At 37.4% G+C, this 23,018-nt stretch overlaps 1 protein-coding gene across 4 annotated transcripts in view; it reads left to right on the top strand.

Annotated features, from left to right (window-relative positions):
• The window catches only part of LOC129725702 (rap guanine nucleotide exchange factor 4), a 523,900-nt gene that overhangs the window by 392,564 nt on the left and 108,318 nt on the right, over positions 1–23,018 (top strand). For 3 of the 4 annotated variants that reach the window (XM_055681788.1, XM_055681792.1, XM_055681790.1), the window contains 3 exons: positions 18,088–18,232; positions 18,493–18,666; positions 20,549–20,870. In XM_055681788.1, the coding sequence (XP_055537763.1) occupies positions 18,088–18,232; positions 18,493–18,666; positions 20,549–20,870 (641 nt within the window). The remainder of the gene's footprint in view (positions 1–18,087; positions 18,233–18,492; positions 18,667–20,548; positions 20,871–23,018) is intronic. The other variant, XM_055681789.1, reaches the window with a different exon arrangement.

The following is a 23,018-nucleotide window of genomic DNA, read 5'->3' as shown; positions in this document are numbered from 1 at the left end:
CAATTTTCCTAATCAATATTTAAAAAAATTATCTTACTGACCGAACTCTGCAGGTTGTCTATCAGAATTCCAAATCTGATAGATTTCCTGTCAGAGCAGGTGTACCTCAAGGTTCAGTCTTGGGTCCAGTCCTGTACAACATATTCACTTCAGATCTTCCTGATTTGCCTCCAGGATGCACAAATTCATTGTTCTGCGATGACACAAGCATTTCCGTAAAAGGAAAAAGTCTTCGTGTCATATGCAGTCGATTGCAGAAAAGTTTAGATATTTTTTCTTCCTACTTGCAAAAGTGGAAAATCTCTCCCAAGGCTTCTAAAACTCAAATGATAATTTTTCCGCATAAGCCTAGGGCTTCTTTCCTCAAGCCAAACAATAATCACGATGTCAAGATGAATGGGGTTATTTTAAGTTGGTCCGACAAGGTTAAGTACTTGGGACTAATTTATGATAAAAATCTTATTTTCAAAGAGCACATTGAGAGTATACAAGCCAAGTGCATCAAATATACGAGATGTTTATATCCTCTCATTAACAGGAATTCTAAACTATGTTTTAAGAACAAACTTTTGATTTACAAACAAATTTTTAGACCAGCAATGCTTTATGCTGTACCGATCTGGTCAAGTTACTGTTCAACAAGGAAGAAAACGCTCCAAAGGATTCAGAATAAAATTCTGAAAATGATTTTAAAGCGTCCTCCTTGGTTTGGTACACTCGAATTACATAGACTTACTGGTGTTGAACCATTAGAAGCTATGTCAAATAAAATTATTAACAATTTTCTACAAAAATCGTTGCAATCCTCAATTGCTACGATAAGCTCTCTTTATAGCCAATAAGTTAGCAATTAAGTTAGTTGTAAGTTTACTTCCCCTTTTCTGACAAGTAGGTTTAAATCCCTACGAACGATAAGTCCTAATTGCGAAAGCAAACAAATCCTAATAATGAAAATTACAAATTTCTAACTGTGTTGAGAAGTCACCATTTGTGATTGGACACACATACTCATTATTTACTAATATTTATCATAAATACTTAAGCTACTAACAAATCCCCCCATTAAAAAAAAAAAAACTTGAAATCGGTAAAGTGAAATACAAACATAAGTATATCAATTTGATTTTTATCTTTTTCTCTGTCAGCACTTGTTTTCATATTCTAAAACCGATTGAGCAAACTTTAATAACTAACACACAAATTAAATTCCATATCGAGGGACACTATCCCAATCAACCCGAACCTTTTAAGGGGTAATATTCACCAAATGCTCAAGAAAACAAGACTTTTTATAATGATTTTTGCCTTTCTCCTAGAAAGGTATAGCAATCACTTGCAAAACTGAAAGTATAAAAGTGCTCCAAAAGGCCGAATGGCATATATCACTCGACTCAGCTCGACGAGCTGAGCATTTTCTGTATGTGTGTGTGTGTATGTGTGTGTGTATGTGCAGATTTTTATTCTCACTTACTTTTCTCAGAGATGGCTGGACCGATTTTCATGAAATTAATTGCAAAGAAAGGTCTCGTTGTCTCATAAGACCCTATTAAATTTCATTGTAATCGGATTTTTAGTTTAGAGGTTATGGTTCAAAATGTAAAAATCATAGAACATCATTATCTTGAAAACTACACAACCGATTTGAACAAAGTTGATTTCAAATGAACGGGCTACCTGAAATACCCTTAATTTTTGAATTTCATAAAAATTGAACTTGTGGTTCAAAAGTTATGACAAGAAACGTGTTTTGGAGACTACTTAATCTCACTCATGTTTCTCAGAGATGGCTGAACCGATTTTCATAAAATCTGTGTCAAATGGAAGGTCTAGTTGCCCCATAAAACCCTATTGATTTATTTTGCAATCAGACTTTTACTTTTCCTGTTATGTTTAAAAATGTGAAATCCAGCTATAAAAAGGAACATATTCCGAAGACTACTTGAGCTCACTCACTTTTCTCAGTAATGGCTGACCCGATTTCTACAAAATTAGTGTCAACTAATAAGTCTAACTGCCTCGTAACACCCTATTGAATTTTACTGTAATCGAACTGTAACTTCGTCTGTAAAGTACCGAAATGTGAAAATCACGAAACTTTATTATCTCAGAAACTACACAACCGATTTGATCAATATTATTATCAGATGAGCGGACTAGTTAAGGGTTAACTGATGTATTATGATTGAACACGTGGTTTCAAAGTTTGGCTGCCCTATTCGTTCCCATTTCATTTGATTATAATTGAACTTAAGCCATCGTTATGTATTAAATTGTTAATAAAACAACGAAAGTCTATTATTTCAAAGATTACATGACTAATTTGAACATAACTAGTGTCATACGAACAAGTCATCTCTCAAACTTACAAATAACAAACTTCATAACAATTTGATATGTGGCTCAAAAGTTATGGGAAGAAAAGAAATTCAAAGGCTATTTAAATCTATACCTGCTTTGATTGATATATGTGGTCTCAACATAATTTAAATGTGGTTTTGTACTATTTGAACGTTCCAAATTCATTGATTCCTTGCGATGTGTTTAAAGTCTGCAAATGCACGACGAATCGGCCATACGATATGATCAGAGTCAAAAGACAAATCGTTTGAAATGAATGGTTTTATCGAAATGACAAAATTTTCGATTTTTGGCTTTTGGCGCCCTAATTCTGAATATCTTCATATTGGGTGGTATTCGGTCATTTTCAGCAGATTTTCTGGCATCAATCTAGCACCGGAAATATCCATATTGGGAGGTATTTAGTTATTTTGGTTGTTTTCCAGAAACTAACAGTGGTCGTCTTTAAATTCAAAATGGTGTCAAGGGTCAATGTTTGGTTTCTATGCATCATCTCGATTACGGAAATATCCATGGTGAGTATTATTTGGTCTTTTTCGACTGTTTCCTATAAGTTGCCATTTAGCGATTCAAAATGGTGCCTGAGGTCAATTGTTAGCTCATTGCATCATTCTGGTTCCAGAGATACTCATATTGGATGGTATTTGGTTATTTTAGGCTGTTTTTCACAAACCGGAAGTCGCCAGCAGAGATTTGTGCAGACACATGTGCTTCCATAAGTGGGAGAGGCGTCGAACCATTATGGACATATTTATTACCCTTTAAAACATTCACATGCCAAATTCGGTTTCATTTGCTTGGTTTGTTCTTGAGTTGTGCAGAAATGTATGTTTCATTTGTATTGGACCCCTCCTTTCCAGAAGAGGGAGTGCAAATTTTCACGTCGATCGGTTCGGTAGTTGTCGAGCCTATATGGATCAAACAGACTGACAGACCAGACTACATTTTTATATGTATAGATTACAACATCAATATTTTAGAACCTAAAGAGTGAATATACATTCATTGGATTGAAGCGTTCATGTAAATCTATTTTTACAAATAAAAGTTTGAATGAGAAAGGCTGGGTCTGACCGCTAGGTGGATTAATTTAGGTTTTTTAAAGGACATTTGAGATGTGAAATATATAAATAATACATCATTGGATTAAGCAACTCTTGAATAGTAGAAAATACTATAAGGTATACAGCCCTAGGGTTGAATGAAATGCTGACGTGGGACTAAACACTGTAGTTACTGTAATTGCAGACACAATAAATTCGTTTGTTCAGTGATTGGCGTATTTTAATTCTCAGCCTCCCCTTCATTTTTTAAAAAATATATTAAATTACGCTAAAAAGAACTTTTTTTACACTTGGTGATGTTGTGCTTGTAGTGTTTTTTTCTTGTGAAAACCATTTTTAACAATTACAACGAAGTTAAAGTTTAAAAAGATTAATTTTTGTTTTTTTGCTTCACAAGTTTGTTTCATTTGCCAACAATTACATTCAATGTATTACGAAGACAGCTAATATAAGTGTAATATTTTATTTGTTCAGTCAAAAATAAAATAATATCTAACTATGTTGAAATGTAAAAACAAAAAGATTCTGAATAGATCTTAATAAATAGACAAAAAAAAATCACAGGAGGGTTGTGTGGAAAGCCACGACCGCAAGGTTGAAGTAGAATACTTTTACAGAGAGATAACCCGGCTGCGTGCGTGTCTGTCATTTTTTCTAAAAAATAAACGTTAACCGTTATTGGCAGTATTGTAATTTCTCTTTGTTAGATATTTTAAATGAAGTTTATTGAATATTTTTAAAATTTTGCGCAAATGAGAAGTTGAAGTGCTTCCGAATTGTAATATGCACATTCAATACGACATGATTGAACAGAAACGGAACAAAGGCTACGGTTTTGCAGAACGCGAATGACGGCGCGATGCGATTCGCCTTGCCGTAAAGAAATGTGCAGCTATTTATACGGCGAAGTAGATCTATACATTTCAAGACATTTCGTCTTGCCGAATCGCATCGCGCCGTCATTCGCTTTCTCCAAGCGGCGCAAACACGTAATAACAGTCAGAGAATGCATGTAGATGAAGATAATCATCTTTGGAGTATGGCGCAAAACAAGAAAATATTAACTCTTCAAATATTCTTTTGTTGTCCTTATAAGGACAGTTGATCAATACAATATCTAATGAAATGTTTATCACATCTTTGTGATACCCCGCAAGTGGGGGTTAAGCCACACAGGCAACAGTGGAAAACTGTTTTCACACTAAAAACTAGACACAGCCAGCATTCATAAAAAGGTTGTGTGTTGCCAAAATATGGCAAAGCTTTTCACTGGAGGAAGTACACAAGTGTATATTTAAAATCGGATATGATACTGATTGCATTTTGATGCTATCCCTAGCAGTGGGAAGAAGGCATCTTTCTGATAACACAGCATAAAGCTGTTTTCACATTGAAAATTTGACGCCTCACATATATTGAATGCCAGTATTCCAAAACGTTAGTGTCTATATGAGCCTATATGAGGAAACTTTTCACTGGAGAAAACGTCGGTTAATGCACCTACTACTGATGCCGTCTGCTACCGCATGAAGGCAGCTTTTCACTAGAGAAAGTGCTGCTGCATCACATCAGCAGACCCTGCCTACCAGTTGTCCTGCCACTATGGCTGCTACTGCTGCCACACAAAGGCAACTTCTTGATGGACTAGGTGCCACTGTTGCTGCTATCCGCTACCTTTGCTGCTAAGTGAAGACCATATTGGTCCGTGTTCGAAACTACGATGACTGATTTAGGTAGATGCAGGCTCTTTTATAAGCCAAAATAATGCATTTCCAATTTACTAGGTCTATAATTCTATCGACCGTGCTTGCGAAAGCTATTTTGTAACGACCAATCAGAGGTAGAATTTTGCGTTTTGACAAGGCTTGACAATTTTAAATAGTACCATATGTCGAATAATAAAATTGCAATTTCCTGCATTTGGTAGGAATCTTAGAATATTTTCCAATCGATTGCTGCAAAAACGAAGGGAATCCATCAGAAATTGACCGATTTATTAGCATCTGAAATTGGACATATTTTTCACTTTTTCCGGTTTTAGATTTTCATTTCACATCCCTATATGGCCGAACTTCCTGAGAGAAGTATTCTACTTCAAAAAAATTACAAGCACTCACCGGCTGTTACTCTTCTATAAATTATTATTTCTAGGAACTTACTCATTCGATATTATGTCGGTCACGATTATTTAGTGAATATCGAAAATAGAAAATCAGTAGTAGCAGTTTTGATTGCACGCGAATAGAAGTTGTACCCGCTGCGATGGTAGACGACGCGAAACTATCGGCGCTCTGCTTTCACCAGCATGTTTTCTTTCAATACATCAGTTTCTATTACGCTCTGACAGCAGGTTTAGAAATTGTTCAAAAAAGGGGGTGTTTCAAACTTTTCCAAAAACTTCTACCTTCGAGACATCAAATTAATCTAGGTTTATGAAAGGAAACCTAAATTAACCAATTGGGAGGGGAGACTCTGTCAATTTTTTGAAGTAGAATACTTCTCTCAGGAAGTTCGGCTACATAGGGATGTGAAATGAAAATCTAAAACCGAAAAAAGTGAAAATATGTCCAATTTCAAATGCTAATAAATCGGTTAGTATTCGATGGATTTCCTTCGTTCTTGCAGCAATAGATTGGAAAATCTTCTAAGATTCTTCCCAAAATAAGATAATTGTAATTTTTTTTTTCACACTATTGTACTATTGAAAATAGTCAAGCCTTGTCAAAACGAAAAATTCGACCTCTGATTGGTCGTTATATGCTTGCTTCCCAAGCACGGTCGACAGGATTATATACCTTGCAATTGAAAACATGCTATTTGGCCTATATAAGAGCCTGTTTCAGCCGGAGCCGCTCATATAGTTCTAGACAGCGACAACAGCAGTCGTCCTTCCTTAGCAGCAGCACTAGCTCTGTGGTTGGTCACCACGTCTCAGGAGCAGCGCGGTATTTCTCAGCGTGTGTCGCCAGACAGCCATTATTCCCCCCGTGTTGGGGCAGCATGATGATTGCCATCAGGAAATCCAATTTCGGAAATCAAAATGCCTTTTTTAAGGCAAATAAACAAGTCATTGAAAGTTAATAATTTTTGTCAACGCAAGCAAGCATTCTGTGTTGCATCCTAGCAATTCAAATTTGTCGCACCCGTCTAATTTACTGAATGTGAAATAGCTTCCACAGTGCATGTTGTCCGTGTATCTTAATTCCCCCAATTTGATTTTGATTTTGAATCGCAACATGCTTTTTTCAAGGCAAATAAAAAAATAATTGAAGGTTAATAATTTTCTGGCATCAACACAAGCAGACATTCTGTGTGGGATGCAATCAAATTCTGTTGTAGTTGTCTAATGTTCACTTTATTTAGTAAACTCCCCACTGTAGGGGCGGCGCAAAGGCTGCGATCAGCATAACCGACATTGAATAATTAACTGCCCTGTTAGTACGCATTCACAAAAGCAGTTAGTTCGACTATGCAGAGCTAATATGAAGTCGATTCAATCAATCAGCATAATCAGAATTTCGTCGTCTCTCAGCTGCCAAGTTGCAACATGATGCAACACGCAACAGCGTGCAAACGAAATTGCTGACAGAATGTCCACAAGAAATCATTGTTGTGCATCCGTGCTACGAAACTGAGGAAAAACTTTAGAAACTGAAAAAAGAGGTGGAGCTCATCAAATGATCGCTCTGAGCCAGAATGAAGTCACACATATTTTTCAAGTTATATCATTCCACCACGTACGTAAAATAATTTATTCCTATTTTCATCCCTATATAAGAGCCTGTTTTAGTCGAAGCCGTTCATAATAGTTCTGAACAGCGACGACAGCAGTCCTCCCTTAGCAGCAGCGGGAGCAGTGCAGTGGGTACCATCGATAGCGGATAGCGGCCACAACTGTGGCATGGCTACGGATAGCGTTGCAGTTGCTCAGCAGTTGGGCCAGCGAATAGCGGCCACAACTGTGGCATGGCTATGCATAGCGTAGCTGTTGCAGCGGGTATATCAGCATCGATAGTAGCAGGGTCAGCTGATGCAACGACACTCCCTTCACTAAAATGCTGTTTCAGTGTGGTAGCGGAAAGCATCAGCAGCAGGCTTGCATGAAGTGAATACATCAGCCAGCAACTTTCTCTAAGGCCTCCGCCATAGTAGACGCGAAAAGCGGCGCGAACCGATTCGCTCGGCCGTAGGGTGATGTACAACTCTACCGATGGCTGTACATTAACCTACAGCTGAGCGAATCGGTTCGCGTCGCTTTTCGCGTCTATTATGGCAGAGGCCTAATGGGAAAGTTGTATCAGTTTGTTCAGAAGAATATTATTGTCGGTAATATTACAGGGATGCGATTGCGTAAATCCGATTTTGAATTGAACAATTTTTCTTTTGAGAACAAATAAAACACTTATTTGAAGAGTTAATAGCTTTTGGTACCAATAGCAGTATAGTGACAGCCTCAGCGGTAGATGCAGATGCAGCCGGTACTTCCCTGAGGCCGATGTAAAGGTAAATGGGAGCAGCACGGCGAAACAGTTCGGGTTATGCTTAGACGCGCGTCATTTTTCGTTGTTATTCCCCACATGAAACGACGCGCTTTCGTATGATAGCGGTGGTATTAGCGGTAGATGCATTTGCCAACACTTCCTCCAGTAAAGCCGTGTCTAGTTTTCAATGTGAAAACACCTTCTCATTGTGTTGACCGTGCGCCTTAGTCCTCACTATCAAGATAACACAGAGATGTAAGATAAACACTACATCCTATGATAAATTGAACAATTGTCCTTATAAGGACAACAAATGCATTAATGAAGATTTGATTTTGAATTAGAATACTTCTCTCAGGAAGTTCTGCTACATAGGGATGTGAAATGAAAATCTAAAACTGAAAAAAGTGAGAAAAATTTCAAATGCTAATAAATCGGTTAGTTTTCGATGGATTTCCTCCGTTTTTGCAGCAATAGATTAGAAAATCTTCTAAGATTGCTACCAAATGCATGAAATTGCAATTTTATCATTCGAACTATTGTACTATTAAAAATTCTTAAGCCTTGTCAAAACTCAAAATTCGACCTCTGATTGGTCGTTATACCGCGCTTTCCCAAGCACGGTCGGCAGAGTTACGGACCTAGTAAATTGGGAATGCATCATTTGGCCTATATAAGAGCTTCATCAGATAATAAACAAACATTTCATCGGATATTAAATTGAACAACTGAAATTTGAAGAACACAAATGATCATTTGAAGAGTTAATATTTTCTCGTTTTGCGCTATAATCCAAAGTTAATAATCTTCATCTACATGCATACTCTGACTATTATTACGTGTTTGCGTCGCTTAGTGTTTGGCTACGGTCATGCAGAACGCAAATAACGGCGCGATGCGATTCGGCAAGACGAAATCTGTTGAAATGTATAGCTCTACTTCGCCTTAAAAAGAGCTGTACATTTCATTACGGTAAGGCGAATCGCATCGCGCCGGCATTCGCGTTCTGCATAACCGTAGCCTTTGTTCCGTTCCCGTTTAATGATGTCGTATTAAATGTGCATATTACAATTCGGCAGCACTTCAACTTCTCATTTGCACAAAATTTGAAAATATTCAATGAACTTCATTCAAAATATCAGACAAAAAGAAATTACAATACTACCAATGAACGGTCAACGTTTATTTACTAGAAAAAATGACTTGCGTGTCAGTCATTAGCCGGGTTATCTTTCTTGTAAAAGTATTCTACTTCAACCTTGCGGTCGTGGCTTTGCATACAACCTTCTTGTGATTTTTTTTTTATATTGATGCAGAGAATATCACAGGGAATGGTTGGTGTCTGTTCATGTCGTCTGTGCTAGGAATGCTCGCATGTGATTGGTTTATTGTTCGCGTAAATTTGTCCTTTTTCAGGTCTACTGCTCGCCGGTTTTGAAAACATGGTTTTGAGAAAAACGCGTTTAAAGTTTCAAAATGCTTTAAATCTAATAAATAAAATAAAGCTCCTAATAATTTTTTTACCATCAGTCAGCTATCCCTGTGCCGTAAAGTTGTCCTTCCTGAGCCTTATTTTCCTCTTCTCCTTTTTTTAGTCTGATGTAAGGCTGCGCCTAGACTCTTTCGCGATATCGGACATGCGATGCTCGGCGACTGTGACGTGGTTGGCGTCCAATCTCACGAAAAACTCGTACATGCTCGGTCCAATGGTTAACCCAAGAGCATGATTATGTATTAGAGGACAATTAAAAATATCGGCATCACCGCAGTTCGAACAAGACACAAGAATCTTAAAGCCTAGTCCACGCTTGCTCGATTGTGAAAACCGCACATCACTATTACATTTTTTACACACTCCTGATTCAGAAAGGGCAGTAAATACAGCGAAAAATGTATGAAACAGTAGCCGAGATCACTATCAACATCGCGATCACCAAAACATGATCACGAAATGATCGAAATGAGCGATCACGAAACATGATATAGATCATAGGTAACTTCTACTAGTTTATAAAGCCGAGCATCGCCAAATTAAATGAAAAATGCGATTTTGGAGCATAAAAGTTGTTTGGTAAAAATTGATTCAAACGAACTTTGAGTTTAGATCTGTACTTGGGCGATGTAGATTTTGTTCTAGGATAGTTTTAGCATCATTAAGGCCAATAAAAAAAATAGCAAAAAAAATTTTTTTAGTGGATATTACCCCTTAAGCAATTTGTATCTGTTTTGCAGGGGATTTTCTCCAGCACCCAAATAGCGCCTGAATAGCTACAACTTTCTTCGTTTGATGATTTTTTTAAAGATTTTTTTGTGTTAAACAGAATTTTATATATTCGTTAGACAGCTAGTTAATCAGAGCATTCGTTCTTATCATTGAAATTGTCGATATTCCATTTATTTTCTGTTGCGTAGCAGTTGAAAAATTGTTAGAGGAATTAGATACCAAAAGATAGCGATGTCAAAAATAATTGAAATTTAAACTTCACTGATGTAACGGAAGGAAATATTGCGTTAAAACTTTTGTTAAATATAAAAGTAAATGGAAAAGCTCTATTTTCTCAATTTTGAGATGGATTAATTGCGTAATTTTAAATTTTACTGCTGTTAGAGGAAATTTTTCAGTCGATAATTTTAACAAAATGTAAGCCCAAAACAAAACAGTTCTGATTAAAATAAGTAATTTTTTGCGAAGAGTTATCTCTTTAGTTGCTGTATCCAAAACTGACAATCCCAACAGAACAGAACAGAAAAGCTCTCTCACAATCTTTTTTTTTGTTTTTTTTTTTTAAATTCATTTGGGATCCAGTTTTTTCCAAATTTTATTGGCAACTCTGCAGTTGACAGTTGACTGGAAACTGGCTTGACCCACAGCCGGCAGAGCTGGTTTAGTGCAGCAAGGCGGAGGAGGCAATTTATTCGATCCCAGCGTTTAACAGTAGGCGAACCAACCGGCGGACTGCACAGCATTGCTGAATATGTCCGGACACATTAGTTTTTTGTCTGGATCTGTCAGGTCTCATTTGCTCTCAGCTATTTGACCACTACTAGTTGCTGTGAATGTGTCGGAAGCGTGTGTGTATGATCGTTACGTTGGTTGCTTGCATTGCGTGTGGAGCGGAGAACAACAAGAGAACTACAAGCATCCCGTTTCATCAGTAATTGTCAATCTAAAACCAAAGCTTCCTTACAAAACTATCAATCAATCAATGAAAAAGAGAGTGGAGTTGACTAACCCCATCCGAGTTTATTCGCAAACCTATTGCAAAAAATACATCGACATAAGACAGGCTGTCGTAATTCTAAAATAACTTTGCATTCGTGTCTTATAAACAACCTCTTGACCTTTTTTTTTTCAACCCTGAAATTAAGACAAAACTTTTTGAAAAAAAAAACTTTTTAGTAGATTTTTTATGTCCCTTTGAAAGATATTGAATGAATCTATATGACACTCAATTTAACACAAAACACAATTTTGTGATAAGGTTATTACAGATTTTAGCAAGTATAAGTAAAATATCTTCTAAAAATGTCCTTAAAAATCTCTCTTTTTCTTAAATTTTTAAAGAAGTGTTTAAGAGACTTTTGACTATGCATTTATTACATAGAATACATAGATCAATGCTCGAATATTATGGCCAATCAATTTCCAATCTTCAAGAAAGTTTTTGGTGTGGTAAGGACTTCAATATTGCGATGTTCCAACTTTTTCGACTCATTTAAAAATGCCTTTTCTGGAGGTCTGCAAAGTAAGTGGCGGTGATTACCTGATTTGACCCAATTCGACGTTCAAAACTGAAAGAAGTCGCGTTGGGCCAAATCTAAAGAATAGGTTTGATGGAGTAGCAGTTCGTAATCTATTTTTATTTTATGTTTGGCCGTGGTGTGAGACAGTGCGTCGTCAAGGTTACATAGCACAAGGCACACAAGAATTAAAGCCATTGTCGCCGGTCTGTTCATCGACGGCTCGTAAGTTAGGGTCCTGGATAGAGTCGTCTACCCAGGTGTCGGTGATTTGCACAACAACAATGGCGGAACTAGGCCGACGGAAAACAAGCGAAGATAAAAAAATTACATTTTAAGTTTGGTAAGATGGAATTAAAATTTTCTTCAAAATACGTTCTGTTACACATCTTGACTTATTGCCAAACCACCGGCAGATTTTCACTTTCAAAATGGTTTACCGTCAACTTTTTGCCAACATTTTAGTGTAGTTCAGTTTGAACTGTACAATGCGCTTTCGCAAGGCTACTTATTTCGACGCAATTTTAAACAAAACTGATTATGTATAAACAGTCAAACATAAAGAGAAGAGAGAAGCTTACAAATACATACTCTCTTTTCTCTCTGAGCGTGTTTTTTGTGGAGTAAGAGAACTTAAAAGATTCTAAAATTTCAATTGTCCTCTGTTATTAACTGAAACAGGCCCAAGAAAACACAACATTTCTATCTCTTATGATTTGGAACATGAATATAACTTTTAAAATTTTTCTTATTCTCTTTATTTGTATCTTGGTTGCTCTTGATAGAAATTGAATAAATCTATTTGCTTCTTTCTAAGTAGGTATGGAAGTTTTTAGATCAGTTGAAAAACTAACCTAATCGGTTTAACAAGTGCACCGGTATTTAAATCATTCTCTCCTCTATCTTATTTTAGATGATATCAAATGATATTAATTTTACATGATTAAAATTTTAGGAAATCAAAAAAGGTAATTTTTTGCAAATTTATTTTAATCATTTTAATTACTATTTTTTACAATGGCTTTTACCCGTTAAAAAAACAAGTTCATTAAGCAGACAGTATGTGCAGTAGGGAATGCGAAAAATAAGCGAATTGGAAATATGATACAGATTTGGAGAATATATCACATCCCGACGGGACTTGAACCCGCAATCTCTCTGTCTCCGGCATGGTGTTTAGACCAATTAAACTACGGGGGACGGTGGTACTGTTCCAAAATCTATGGTGCTTATTACGGGAGTCACTTCACGGTGAAATCAGAGTGAAGTGAACAAAATCCTATTACGAGACTCAGGTAAGTGTGACAAACGTCGCAAAGTGACATCTGCCGTGGAATCTGCGTTATTGTAAGTGTCATATTAGTGAAGTACGAACGGAAAAAGCGACGTTTCACGTGGAATTATTTCACGAACATTTTGAACGGTGAAATGATTCCACGAAGATGCTATAAGTCTTAAAGTTGATTGATTTGTGATCTTAAATGTTGGATTTATTCCTCAGTAACGAAACGAATCAGAATTTGATCCGTGCCCTAAAGCGGTCAAATTTTCATTTTTTGCCCGATGAAAAAAAATGCAAACTAGTTCAGGAAATGTTCGATACCGAAAGAAACATTTTTTTTATGCCGAATATCTTAGAAATGCAGAACACGTCAAGATCTGGTGTTATCTAAAAAAAAACGAAAAAAACGACTTTCTGGGACTTAGAAATTTTTAAGCTAGAAACAATCTCATTTCACTTGTCCTATTCTCAATTTCACTTCACTGTCAATCTCACTCTACGGAGGTGATTTTTGTCACCTCACTTGAGGTGGAATCGGGAATAGGTCTAAAAAAGTGAAGTGAGCGTGAGGGTGAAAGTGACTCCCGTAATAAGCACCTATATCGTATCACATTCCACTGCCGACTTATTCTATTGCTCATTCCTAACTACACACACTGCTGTGCAAGCGTTATGTATAGACTGAAGAAATGTCTCATCACACACAGAAGAGTCAGCTGATGCTGATAACTCTTATAGACCTGTGTGTTCGAGACCAAAGTCAGTCTGAGTCGTGCTTGCAAGTTTGACACAATCACGGAAGGAGCTCCGTAGGGCTTATTTTTTTGAACTAATTTCTATTTTTAACAACCGCTTTCACCCGTTAATATTCAAGTTCATTAAGGCAGACAATGCGTGTAGCAGGGGAAGCGAAAAATAAGCGAACAGTATAGTACCACCGTCCCCCGTAATTTAATTGGTCTAAACACCATGCCGGAGACAGGAAGATGGCAGGTTCAAGTCCCGTCGGGATGCTGTATATTTTTCCAAATCTGTATCATGTTGTAATTATGCAGTAATCGCTTGAATCTAAGGACTCAGAATTTTTTGTGAAAGTGTGAAAGTGACATTTTTGCATTAGTTCACTTCAATTAGGTATACTATATACTGCCGGTACCCGCATAACTGTCCCATAATGATTTTTGGTACTTTTGAGTTAGCATTGGAAATCAACTTAATTGTTATCATACTTTCCAAAAAAAAACTAAAATTTATACGTTTGTATGGAAAACATGAAAAAAAATACCAAGTTGAATTTGTCCCATATTGAATGTACCCGCATGTTTTGTCCCATATTAAAAGTACCCGCATTACAGTCCCACTGCATAGTGGTGCAAACTACGAGCCTGTAACCTTGCTCCAGATTATGGTATATCGGATAACTTCAAACTTATAGTTGCTCAGAGGTTGTAGAACACAATTGTGTGTACTTGTGTGTGTCTGTGTGTGTGTGTGTTTGTATGTGTATGCATACATACGTGAGCGTGCGTATAACGTATTTTTGTAACCCAGTTTGGGTAATTGATACTCTATTGAAACTCGTCTTGCAATGAAATATCCCTTACGGAAAAATAGGAAAACCTTTTCATGTACCGTAAACCGGTGTGAGATCGTGCCTCTTTTTTCCAATGCCTCAAAGACGCGCTCGAAATTATTTTGGCTTATAAAATCGATTTTGGAGCATTAGTGTCTGAAACTGCTTTAATTATTTATTCTACGTTTCAAATAAGTTACAAATTTGTGATAAATCCACTTAAAGGTGAGAAACCAATCTTACTTTTCCTATTTTTGCATATGAAAATCCACTATGTTCCGACTTCGCGGTAAGTTTTAATATAAACCACTTCATCGAAGACACCATATTTCTATCTGCCTATTAGAATGAGCTTTTGTGAAAGCAAGTCTTTAGTTTTCTACTTAACTTTTCATAGCAATTTTGTATAATTTTCGAATATTCTACAATTTTGTTCATCATAGTAAATCACACAATGTCACTCGAGGAAGTGAATTTTCATCTCTTATGGTAACATTATCATGTAATCATTAGTTATTGAGGATTTTATCAAAATATTGCACTAACTAAATTTGTGCAACGTTTCAATACCAATCTTTAATAACTAAAGAAGTATAAGAAATGAGAATAAGCTTCCTTCGGTGAAATTTTATGTTTTGTTATAGTAAATGACATTGAAAAACTGTAGTAAATCGTTATAAAAAGATATTGCAAAAATAGTTGTAATAGTTCTCCTAAAAGTATGTCTTCGGCAAAGTTGTTTATTCTAAAATGTGCAACAACTTTGCCGAACAAACTGGATTTTTATATGCAAAAATAAGAAATGTGAAATTCGTTTCTCGCTTTTAAGTGGATTGAGCAACTAGCAACAGAATAGAAACTTCTATAAAATGGATAAAATGGAATGGATTGTTTGTGATCTTAAGTTTCTTCACAGAAAATACAACAGTTTAATGATTATATTTGAGATTGATTGAATAATAATGAATTCTCAATCTAATTTAACAGGTAAATCGTTCCAGAAATCCCTTTTTTCCTCTCCGATGAGAGGCAAAACAGCACCAGAAGTTGCTCCTTGCGAGAAACTTCCACTCCGCAGTTATTTTTTAAAGCTTAAGGTAATTTTCCAACTTAAAACCTTCAGTGGAAACCTGCTTGAGCTGTTTTTTAGAAAACAACATGCAACTTTTCTTTCTTGATTTGATTTCTATATTATGCGCTCCGAAAATATTCATATTGGGTGTTATTTAACCAATTTAGACTGTTCTTTATCAAGTGGCAGCCGCCGTCTTGGCTTTCAAGATGGCGTTTGGGATTAAACTTCTGGGTGTCCAAAACACACGTATATAATGGTGTTTGGCCATTCTATATTGTTATTTCAAGAAACCGGAAATCGCCATCTTGGATTTCAAAATGGCATTCGGAGACGATTTCTGGCCCTTGTGCGTCATTCTGGTTTAAGAAACACCCATATTGGGTGTTATTTGGTCATTTTCAGCTGTTTTCCAGACACCGGAAGTCGCCATCCTACAATTCGAAATGTTGCCTTAGGTCGATTTGTGGCTTCAGTGTATCATAACAATGCCGAAAATACCCATATTGGGTGGTATTTGGTCATTTAACGCTGTTTTTCAAAAAAAAAAACGGAAGTCGCCATCTTAGATTTCGAAATGGTATTTGGAGACATGCCAGAAGAAGGAAGGGTGTCGAAACATTATGGACATGTTTGTTACATTTAAAAACATTCACTTACAAAATTTGGTTATATTTGCTTGATTGGTTCTCGAGCTGTACGAAATTTGAGTTAGATTTGTATGGGACCCCTCTCTTATAGAAGAGGGAGGGGTGTCAAACCATTATGGATATATTTGTTATCCCTGAAAACATTCACCTACCAAATTTGGTTCCATTTAGTAGATTAGTTCTCGAGATAAGCTGAAATTTGTGTTTTATTTTTATGGAACTCCTACCTCACATAAGAGGGAGGGGAGTCGAACCATTATGGACATATTTGTTACTTCTAAAAACATCCACATACCAAATTTGGTAGTATTTGGTAGATTGGTTCTCGAGCTGTGCGAAATTCGTGTTTCATTTCTATGGGACCCCTCCCTTGTAGGAGAGGGAGGGGTGTCAAACCAAATACCAAATTTGATTCTATTTACTTGGTTAGTTTTCGAGATGTGCAGAAATTTGTGTTTCATTTGTATGGAACCCCTCCCTTCCAGAAGGGGGGGGGGTGTCGAACTAATATGGACATATTTGTTACTCCTAAAAACACCCACTTGTCAAATTTGGTACCATTTGCTTGGTTATTTTTCGAGACGTGCAGAAATTTGTGTTTCGTTTGTATGGGACCCCTCCCTTCCAGAAGAGGGAGGGGTCTCAAATTATTATAGGAACCTTTCTCGGCCCCTAAAACGTCTACATACAAATTTTCACGTCGATCAGTTCGGTGGTTTCCGAGCCTATATGGATCAGACAGACAGACAGACAGACAGACAGACAGACTGGACTGCATTTTTATAGGTATAGATAGCATATCATTTGATTACCTAGAATAATCTTGTTTAAATGTATTACAAACCAAAATGCCTGTGATTCCGCCGAGTTATGGTTGAATTCGTATGTGATGGGACAAAACATGCGAGTACTTTCAAAATATACCCGCATATTGTGTCCCATCGAGATTTTTTCGAATGCCACAACGTAAAAGCTATACCATCCGTGGTTTTTTAATCTCAAAGTTAATTTTGTGATACCATGAAACTGTTCTGACCATTGGTTCTGGATTTCAGTGCTATAAATAGCTGGCAATCACGAAATTAATCAAAAATGTTCAATTGCCGTTTTCTCAACATGTCGTTTTTCATTATGGGACAGTTATGCGGGTACCGGCAGTATACACACTTAATTTTTTCCATCAACCTTATCACAATTTGTTCTGTATTTTCAACGCTGAACATTTTGCAAGTAGTTTATAGTTTACTTGGCGACCGTTCAATCACTTTTTACATACTTTAAGGCAGTAAAATCCAGGTCGAAATTAAAAATGGGTTTTGTTTGATTAAACTAAATTGGCTACGTAAAAAATCAGGCGGTGTAAATATTTTTTGTAACAATTTAGTGACATTTTATTGATTGTTTTAACGATAACGTAATGCTGTTGAAAAATTATTCACTTTCTCAGCTTCTTGGCAAAAGCAAAACAGCTGGTGAAAACAAGGTAAAGCATAAAATATTATTATGGGCAACAGCAGGATGATTCATCATTTTTCGAGACGAGCTTTGACAAATTTCACGGAGATCATTCATGCCGAATAAACACAGTACAATCAATGAAACTTCGTTGAGTCGCACTGCTGGGTGGGCTACATAAAAAAAACCATTTGTAGGCAATATTTTTCCCTCTAAATAAGACCGCAGGAGCAACCACAATTCGATGCCACCTGAAATTCGATTACCATCAGACTGATCCGCATGATTGCCGGTCGGATGCTGGAACACTTGAGGGCTTGCAGCGGCAGCCGTATTTTCCCGGTTTCCCGTTTCCCGATTATCGTAAAATTTACCGTTCTTTCGCTTTTTGGTTTTTTTCTCTTTCCGCAGTATTCAACCAAGGTGACGAAGGTCGCTCGTGGTACATCCTGCTCAAAGGCTCCGTCGATGTCGTAATCCACGGCAAGGGAACGGTCGCGACACTCAAGGAAGGTGACGATTTTGGCAAATTGGCACTTATCAACGATGCTCCCAGGTAGGTTTTGTGGAGGGTGACAAAGAATGGGAGTTGGCGGGAAAATAAAAATGCAAATCAGGCGCAACTAGGGAACATTTTTCCGAAAGTTCAAGGCAGCAGTGTTTTTAGTAATAACGATGGCTGGAAATTGATCCATTTATCACTAATTACAGTAGTTGTTTCACTTTAATAAACACTAACCAATGTGCCGCAAATGCTTTCTGTACTCCAACCGACACAACCTCGACCTCGGACAAATAAAAAAAAAAAACCTGCAGAGCGGCGACAATCGTCCTCAAAGAGAACAACTGTCACCTGCTGCGCGTGGACAAGGAACACTTCAACCGCATTCTGCGGGATGTCGAGGCCAACACCCTACGGCTGCAGGAGCACGGCAAGGACGTACTAATCCTGGAGCGGGTGGCGAAACAGCGAGGACACTCGGCTTTCAAGTAAATGCTCTACACCTACAATGTTCTTCCGTTGCTCGTTTGCTTGCAGTAGTCGTTAGTTTTTGTTTCTCTCTCCTCAGTGTTTGCAATGCTGTTTTTTCGTGCCATTTACATTTCACTCGCCTCTCGGTCCGTCGCTCTAACAATATTCACGCTGTTTTAAAATTTCATCAACTCCTTTGAAGCACGCCGTTCGCTTGTTTTCATATCATTAAGATTAATCATAATTGCCTTACCCTTTCCACTTCGTCGTTCGGCGTTACTTGAAAGCCAATCTTGTTTTTTTTTTTTTTTTTGTAAATGTAAAAAAAAAATGTAAATTTACTTTTAAAATACAAAAAATATCTGTCTGGCAACACTGTCGGTCCAAAATCATATTTTTTTTCAATTTCCTGGTTTATTTTCTTTAAAAATTACCTAGCGTTATTCCTCGTCTATAAATTGTAAAAAAAAATTGAACGAAAGTTGCATTGTTTTTCGAAAAGACGGGGGTTTTACAGAACGGGGGGTATTCCAATCGACACCAAAATCCAAGTCCAAGTGTTAAGTACACTTATTATGGAATGACCAAGAACTAACGAAGAATTATGCGAAAAGACGATCAGTAAAGGGATGAGTCCTGTGTCTTTTCTGTAAATTAAAACTTACGTTGGCGAACTCGAATTATTTAAACTGCGGTCAAAAAAGCGTTCAAAGGCAGAAAAAACTGATCTATTTAGAGAAAGAAGAGAAAAATGCGAACTCAAAAAAGTTCTTGTAGCTAGAGCTGAGCCTGGAAGTAAATATTCAACGGAGTGCCATATGTAAATAAAGGTAAAAATGTTTAAAAACAAAGATAACAGAGCGTTAACCCTCTAGTGCCCAAGCCCACCTTTTGACGGGCTTCAGTAAAATTACTATAAATCTCTAATAAATTCTTGAAAAATGTTTACAGGGATTTATAATGATTTTACCGAAGCCCGTCTGAGGGGGCACCGAAAAGCACAAGAGATGTTAAAAAGCTACAATCCTTCATTTTTGCCGGTTTGAACTCTTGTTTTTTTTTTTTTTTTTTTTGTAAATGCTTTTCGCATTGTCACGAAACAAACGAGGAAATTCAACTAGGAAGCCGTTGAGGACGTTTTTCTCATCACAAAATGTATCCCTTTTTTGCTGATAACCATTGTGGAAATCCGGCCAATTCAAAAAGTTCCTTTTGTAAGTAAAGAAAGGCGAAGCAGAAGGTGCGCGTTATTTGGGTAAATCCCCGGCTATGTTCACGAGAACATGATGATCAGCAAGGGGCAGAGCCTCCGGGAGAAACAAATAAGTTTAATTGCACCAACCGGAGACATTGGTTGTCCGCCTGAAAAACCTGCCCGGGTGGGTGCGGAAATTAAGTCACATCGGAACAGAACCGCAATTTGACCCGGGAAGTGCCCCCTCCCCGGGTTGGATGAAGATACTTTTGTACATTAATTTCCGGGAAGGCCGAATTTAGAAACAAACCGAGTGATGCGTCATTATTCAAATAAAGGAAGTTTGTTGAAAAACAGATCTCAACGCTTGCAGAATGTTTTTAAATACTGTTTCGGGGTGTTTTCATTCTCTCATCGTATTACAGCTAATTAAAATTTGCAACCGTTTGTTGTGAGGCACCATTAAGAGATACTTTTCTCATTTCTTTACTGTTTAGTGGAAGGTCTATAATTAGAAGGTAAACAATTTTGTTTTTACTTTGTCTTCGGTAGACCATCCCAATCTATTACTGTTTGTGTTTTGTTTAGTTTTTGTTTTACTTTTTCCGCATCCTGTTTCTGCATGTTGACTGCCAGTTCGTGGAGCCACTCGTAATTAAAAATTCCGTCTCCGCTAACGACACACGTTCAATCGCCTTTTCCAGATACACTGTGATGTCCGGCACGCCGCAAAAGATGCTGGAACACCTGCTGGAGACAAGACTGGGCGGTCAGATGGGACCAAACGATCCTTTTTTAGACGATTTTTTACTGACCCACATCGTATTCATGCCGACGCCGATCCTGATCGACGAACTGGCCAGCCACTATCACGCGGACGCCGAGGTGGACCTGCGAACCTCGAGCGAGGAGGACCAGGAGTACTTCATGACCTGCAAGCGACGGGTGGTGCAGTTTATCCAACGGTGGGTCCTAGCGGTGCGGCATGCCGTCTTCGAAGACCCCCTGGCGGTGGAATTTATTGAGGTAAGTTCGCAAAACTAAACACATTTTCTATACCTGGAAGTCTGGCAGATTTGTTATCTTCGAAAGCAAACATTATCCACGCAAGCGGACACTTTTACACTCTGGTGCTCCGAGCACCTTTCCGGCTGCCAAACAAAACCCATCTTGGCGTGATTAAAATGTTCGTCGGAGAACCTTAAACATTTTCTATCATGCGACACGATTGCTTTTCTTGGTGTGGTGACACCCGGCAGCGTCAGCACGGCAACCAACCCTCCATAAACTTGTCACCGATATGATCCTTATCGATGACAACGCAATCTGTAAAGTTACTACCTTAGTCTAACAGCACAGCGGATGGGGACAGCCCCGGTGGGCAGGTCAAAAAAGCAGACAAGTGGAAAATTGTTGAAGTTGTGTCAGATCCGGCTAGACGAGCGACGGTGGATGATTTTTGACATATTGTTGCGCCACTGCTTCCGCCTCCGGTCAGACCGGAAATGGCTAGCCGTAATACATAACACCAGTTGGTAGCCGAAGAGTGTTACGATGTTGTTTTTCCCGGTCTAATTCGTCTCCGTGGGGCAATTTCATCGATCCGTAACGTTTCACTGTTCGCTGAACAGACAGGAAAGTTGGACGTCCGTCATCTTCATCATCTTTATTAAGAACTTTATTGAACTCATTTCGGAATTATTAAATTATTTCAGTTTCTCGTTAAGACGATGGGTTTGGTTTTAGTAAATTGGAATTTTCAACATGTTCAAAAATGGGTTGAAATATTTTGAACACATAATGAAATTCATTTAGAGAAAATAATTTTTATAGCTGCTGGGTTTTGCGCCAACCCTATGTCTCTCTATGACTGGCAGTACCCTCTCGTAAATTCAAATTTCGAGCCATTTTGTTTACGCCAGCCTTTTTTCTTTCAATTGAATAAGTTTTTCGACTATTCATTTCGTCATACCGTGAATAATTTATTACGATCATTCGATCATATCAAGCCAAAATCGGAGAACAAATGAGTACAAAACTCAAAATTTATCCGAAAAGCAAAGTTATTTGTGCATTTAATTTCGAAATGAAGTTTTTTCTGCGTACATTCAAAACCCTGTAAATTCCAATCGAAAGATTGAATTTTCGGGAATTATGTAAAAGAAAAAAACTGGCTACACTGCTGCAAAAAAGATAAGGTTTTTTGCACTCCTTCATAAGCAGAAAAAATCTAGAAATCATTTCCGGTTGTTCTTTGTGTTAGAAATCTAACAGACATTTTTAAATAAATTTCATTATTCTACGCAAAACGAGAAGTTTAGTATTGTTTTTTTTTTTGTAAAAATTGAGATTTATTCATATTACCTCAGAGTGACAGGTGTTTATTCCGTAAAATTTTCCGAACAACGTGATGAACCTAACATATTTAAAATAAATTTGGCTGCATTTGTAGAAAATGTAAATTTACTTTTAAAATACAAGAAATATCTGTCTGGCAACACTGTCGGTCCAAAATCATATTTTTTTTCAATTTCCTGGTTTATTTTCTTAAAAAATTACCTAGCGTTATTCCTCGTCTATAAATTGTAAAAAAACAAAATCAAACGAAAGTTGCATTGTTTTTCGAAAAGACGGGGGTTTTACAGAACGGGGGGTATTCCAATCGACACCAAAATCCAAGTCCAAGTGTTAAGTACACTTATTATGAAATGACCAAGAACTAACGAAGAATTATGCGAAAAGACGATCAGTAAAGGGATGAGTCCTGTGTCTTTTCTGTAAATTAAAACTTACGTTGGCGAACTCGAATTATTTAAACTGCGGTCAAAAAAGCGTTCAAAGGCAGAAAAAACTGATCTATTTAGAGAAAGAAGAGAAAAATGCAAACTCTATTCAATGGAGTGCCATATGTAAATAGAGGAAAAAATGTTTAAAAACAAAGATAACAGAGCGTTAACCCTCTGGTGCCCAAACCCACCTTTTGACGGGCTTCAGTAAAATTACTATAAATCTCTAATAAATTCTTGAAAAATGTTTACAGGGATTTATAATGATTTTACCGAAGCCCGTCTGAGGGGGCACCGAAAAGCACAAGAGATGTTAAAAAGCTACAATCCTTCATTTTTGCCGGTTTGAACTCTAGGGCAAAACTTATGCTATAGTTTATATCGACCT

Source organism: Wyeomyia smithii, chromosome 2, assembly GCF_029784165.1.
Source record: "Wyeomyia smithii strain HCP4-BCI-WySm-NY-G18 chromosome 2, ASM2978416v1, whole genome shotgun sequence".
NCBI classification, from domain to species: Eukaryota; Metazoa; Arthropoda; class Insecta; order Diptera; family Culicidae; genus Wyeomyia; species Wyeomyia smithii.
This window is presented reverse-complemented; position numbering and strand designations above follow the sequence as displayed.